Genomic DNA, 5,005 nt, shown 5'->3' on the forward strand with positions numbered 1-5,005 from the left:
CAAGTTGATTGTAGTTGATCTGCTCGAGATACTCCTTACTCCTCTCCCGAATGTTGTTTCACAGTGGGAGTATTACTCACCAGGTTCACTCAACAATCTTGCTCATCTGAAAGCACATTACATTGACTGTTCTCTTATGAGTAAGAAAATATCAGCTAACGCTTTGATACCATGATAAAACTAAGGGAGATTCACAGAACACCAACAATGCAATCAACAGTACATTCTATTTTGCTTCCATGATTAATGTCTCTACTGTTCGAGCTAAAGTACAGATTAGCAGCGGCTAATCAAATTCTCAGTTGTTCTAAATTAGGATTAGGGTTACATCTGGAAGACTAAGCTTTGCACACGATATCTCAAGACACGATGTTTGTTGTTATCTCAAGACACGATGTCTCGTTGTTGTTATCTCAAGACACGATGAAACAGTAATTCTTTTGTCCAAAGTGTTGAATGTTCTGGAACAGAACGTGGATGAGTACGTTCCTTTTCTTCTTTTGCGTGGCACATGGATGAATACGTTTCATTTCAACATATACCTACTCCAGTCTCTCATGAAAGGGAAAAATCCGACCATATATTAAATCGTGTCAGGTGTTCGGAGTCACCACAAACACCTCAAATTACCCAAGGGTTACAATTTATTCAGAAATATCACACGTTCGATCGACGTTTTTATCCAGTTCACTATGGTGAGTATTGTTCCTATGCATGACTGAAACTCATGCAGATCGGCTTCTGTGTTTACAAGGCGAAGAAGGTCACGGGTCGCCCATTCACATTTTGCAGTGGGCGAGCATTGTCAACCTGCGATCACAACGCAAACGCACTTGTGACATGAGCTACCGTGATATTGACTCACCCATTTTCGAATAAAACCAACAACTCTAAATTCTTCATTTTTCAAGTTGCAAATTCCGATTCCCTGACGTCTCAATTCTATCAGTTGCGGCACGTACCGGAATGGCTGCTCGCAGTTGGTTGAATTGCGCAGGTGAGAATGTCGCAAGCTGCGAACACAAACCCACCCACATTAGTAACATTAGTCATCACCCAAAGCGTGTCACGTGCAGGCGACTTTTCTCTACATATCAGCACTGCTAGCTAAGTTTCTACCGCCAAGTTGATTCGTCAGTAAATAAAAAGAAAAAAGAAACAGCCGCTCGAAAATTACAACCGTAGAACTTTTTACGCTTTAGATCATGTTCCTTGACTGTGTGCATTGGAGCCTGCGTTATGACTAGCTGTGTTGGAGGTTTGGGGAACACCTTCCCACACCTTAGCAACCAGATCAACCTGGGGGAGGGTGACAGATGGAACGCTCGGAGTCAAAATGGGACGACAAGAGGCTGGCTTACCTTTGCGATGACTGCCCAGTTAACGCCCTCTGTGCAGGGAGGGGTGGTGAGAGAGCCGTTGTAGCGGTAGTAGGCACCCTTGATTTCCTTGAAAGGCAGCTGAATTCTGATGGTTGTCCTGGTTGTCACTGGTTGAGTAACTGGTGGCAACTGGGGGAAGAACTGCACAGCAACCAACGTGGCATGAAGCCATGGGTAGGCAAAAGCAGGCACTCCCTGTTCTACCTATTGGTTGAGCACTGTACATACAGGGGATCCTTGACCCTCGAGTCCGTGGATGTTGTGTCTAGGTCATGGCGAAGGCCGTCAACGCATGCAAATGATGAGGGAGCTGGAACAGAGATTCGACATGGGGTGCGTGAGGTGGCGAGGTGGATTGAGTTCATTCCCTACCTGAGCCAGGAAGCTATTGGTGTCATCAGCCTCTTCCAAGGTGAAGCGCACAGCAATTACTGTCGTGCGTTGTGGAGTTACATTAATGGATGTGTGCACTAGGTGGAGCTCCATCTCTTGCCTGGAAGGAACAATTGAAAACCATTAGTAGCAGTGGATGCTCTTCTTTGTTCCCGTTCCCTTGCCTTTCCAAAACGAAGGTGATGAGGGTCAAGGCGTGCAATTGGTAGTGCGTACCTGATGCCAAAAATCGTGTGTTCGCTCGGAATGTGGAAGTGGAAGTGGCGGAGGAAGTAAGTGATGCCACCGACTGTGATTGTACCAGCATTTAACGGGGATACTATTTCCACCTGGACAGAAGCACACACAACCACAGGTTGATGAGCTTGGAAGCCGAAAATATAAGCTTCGTGAATAAGGTGGACGTCAGGCTTGGCCCACTGGACAGGGGTGTAAGTGACAAACGGAATGCTGCAAATACGGCAACCAAGCGACTGGCATCACAGTGCAATGGCGTTCAGGAGGACTGTTGAAGACGATGATTCAGCGCGCTAACCGATGCATGCAGCAAAAGTGAGGGAATCGTCAGGGTTCATGACAAACCGTTGGGGTTTTCCCGTCGGTGAATATCTCAGCTGTGACAATCGCTTGGGTGTATGACCTGGTCAAATCGCCGTTGATCCTGGGGATGAGGTTGTTTGGAACGATGTTAATTGGCGATTGAAGTAGTCCAGTCCCGCACGTCTGGGAGCATGGAAGGTTGCCCCAGTCGGTTGTGCCTAGGTTGTAATTGTAAGCTGCGCGTTGGAAACAAATTTAGTCAGCAACAACGTGACTTACATCAAGATCAGGAAAGAACAAAGGCAGTGAGTCTCATTCACAGCACTGGTCAACATCATATGAACCGCAGGAACCATATGAACTCCCGAACGCGTCACGGAGGAGGCAGCTCCATAACTGGAGATGGATGCCTCATGGAATACATGCAACGAAAGACGGACACACGACGAGGTTTGAACCGCCTGTGCACGATCACATGCAACAGAAACGAACTCGTATGACCGAAGTACTGTAAATTCCCACATGAGCATGCCAATCGGCTTCTCAACAGGAAACTCCTACAGTCTCCTACATGACCCAGAACTCCGAACACTGTCATATCGGCAGCTGAGTAGGGCGAAAGTGAGCTCACAAACTGCACAGGTCAAGCAATTGGGGTTGACAGGAGGGCAGGTTTGCGCAGACACAGTCCCAGGGAAACTGAGGCAGCAGAGCAGAACCCATGTCACCAGCAGGCAAGCCCCGGTCAAGCCAGCAGCAGCGGCACTCTTCATGATGCAAAGAAGCGGCGATGCCACAGTAGAAAATCCAACACTGTTGTTGCACCGCAGGTGGCTGCGTCGATGAGAGCGAGCTGAAGCCGGAGCAAGAGTGCTAGTGTAATCGTGTGCCTTGTCCAGCTTCTCCCTGGCCCCTTTGTAGCAGTGCATGGGGACTGGGTTGTTTTTATTTTATTATTATTTTTTAAATATGGTAATATATTGAGCATGCGTGATTCGTCGTCCCTTACCATGTCTGCACAGTACATGGAAACCAGGACGAGGCTGAGCTCACGGCGCCATTCCAGATTGAATTTGTTTCCACTTTGCTTTTCCTTGCCAACTCTCCATTTGCATTACCATGCTGTGAACCATCAGTCTACGTGACACCCACCAGAATCCCAACTTCTGTCTACTTTAGATGAGTGAATTCAATGTCTTGTTATTTTCTGTTTTATTGTTAGTACTTAAGTTTGGTTTCCTGTTCGGGTGGGCGGGTGGTATCTTTTGGATCGTATTCAAGTCTTTCGCAAATTGAAGTGAAAAGTGTGTTTCTAGCCTGTAGCACCATTTGTTGTGACTATAGCATGTTGAAGTAAGTGGGTTACTTTTTAAAAGGTGAATCGTATGTTCCGGTTTGTTGTGAATTTAATGATAAATTACTGTAATACAATATTCTTTGTTTTACGGTTAGCGTCCTTTGGATATGTGTAGAATATGTAATCGGATATTAAAATAGTAATATGTGGACTCGAAATTTGTCAATCATGCAGCAATGTTTAGTTATGAGGTAGAAACGCTTCAAATGATAATAATAGGGCGAGTGTTTACCTTCTTAAAATATTTTCATGGAACTGAATGCAGATTGATAAATACAGCTTTGCCATTATTTTCTGTCCCAAAATTAATTAATGTGGATGTTTATGTTCATAAACGTTTATTGAACATTCCAGTTCTTTCCCACATTTTAATTAATATTTTTTTTTTTATATTTTCATTATATTTGACTGCTTTCAGACAACACGTTAAAACATGAACTGTTACATATATCTCCAGCTGTCCCTAATATTAGTGTTCTAAAACACACATTTTCAGATTTCATGCTTTTATTTGCAAACATAGTTTTCAATATGTTTGCGCCATTCTCAAAGCAGGAAGGTCTCTACTTCAAATCATATCAAAGCTATGATATTACTGTCATAAAGTCATGAGATTTACATTATTTTCCTCCAACGTGTGTTAGAACTTTGGAATTTCAATTTACAAAATTAACATTTCCTCCATCCAACTTTCTTTGTATAATCATCATTTATCCATCCAACTTTCTTTGTATAATTATCATTTATCCTATAAGTACACACTTATTTTGTATAAAGTTTCCAACTTTTCCTAAATGTTCTTTTTTTCATAAAACTTTAGTTCATTTAATGTAAAGAAATTAAACATGTTATGTATATATATCAAATTTAGTACAAGACTGGTCAAATCCGTCGTTTGGGATATCCACGTTCATCCATGTCAGCCTTGTCTGCGGAGCTGGAAGCATTTAGTCAGAATTCATGAATCAATACTTCAACACAACAGGATTCAATGAATCTTTCAATGAAAGTAAAATGAGAGCAATGAAGAAGGATCAAGGAATTAGGGTTCAAGGAACCACGTGCCATGTCTTCTTGAGCTTTTACGGATTTTCCGACAAAGCAACTAAGCAAATATCAATGTGTTCAAATATTCTTAGGCTGCAAATACAAAAAAAACATTAAAATAAAATTTAAACAAAGTCATGTGCTAAACCACAAAGTAGACTTTTTTTTTACCATCTATTAGTGATAATTAAATATATAAAAAAAAATAATAATAATAAAAACTTATATATCATACAAATCACTTACAAAGTAATTTTCAAAATTGATTTTGTCTCTATCAATAAGA

At 42.3% G+C, this 5,005-nt stretch overlaps 1 protein-coding gene across 1 annotated transcript; it reads right to left on the reverse strand.

The window, feature by feature from the left end:
• Window positions 1-560: 560 nt before the first annotated feature.
• Window positions 561-3,259, reverse strand: LOC112284435 (dioscorin DB3S). The gene is made up of 7 exons (XM_024524214.3): window positions 2,947-3,259; window positions 2,358-2,551; window positions 1,992-2,104; window positions 1,755-1,875; window positions 1,362-1,523; window positions 963-1,013; window positions 561-810 (listed from the first exon to the last, which is right to left on the reverse strand). Exons 1-7 carry the CDS (start codon window positions 3,242-3,244, stop codon window positions 748-750), a joined length of 1,002 nt encoding a protein of 333 aa, XP_024379982.2. The 5' UTR covers window positions 3,245-3,259; the 3' UTR covers window positions 561-747.
• Window positions 3,260-5,005: the final 1,746 nt, after the last annotated feature.

The sequence above is a fragment of the Physcomitrium patens genome, chromosome 7 (assembly GCF_059467195.1).
Source record: "Physcomitrium patens ecotype Gransden chromosome 7, ASM5946719v1, whole genome shotgun sequence".
Taxonomy (NCBI): domain Eukaryota; kingdom Viridiplantae; phylum Streptophyta; class Bryopsida; order Funariales; family Funariaceae; genus Physcomitrium; species Physcomitrium patens.

What these genes read in the sequence shown, in the direction of transcription:
- LOC112284435 (XM_024524214.3), bottom strand. Translation starts at nt 3,244, where the DNA reads ATGCACTGCTACAAAGGGGCCAGGGAGAAGCTGGACAAGGCACACGAT. An exon ending in CCGACGGGAAAACCCCAACG is followed by an intron (nt 2,105 to 2,357) that starts GTTTGTCATGAA and finishes GCTTCTGTCCAG; the next exon opens with GTGGAAATAGTATCCCCGTT. An exon ending in CACACGATTTTTGGCATCAG is followed by an intron (nt 1,876 to 1,991) that starts GTACGCACTACC and finishes TGTTCCTTCCAG; the next exon opens with GCAAGAGATGGAGCTCCACC.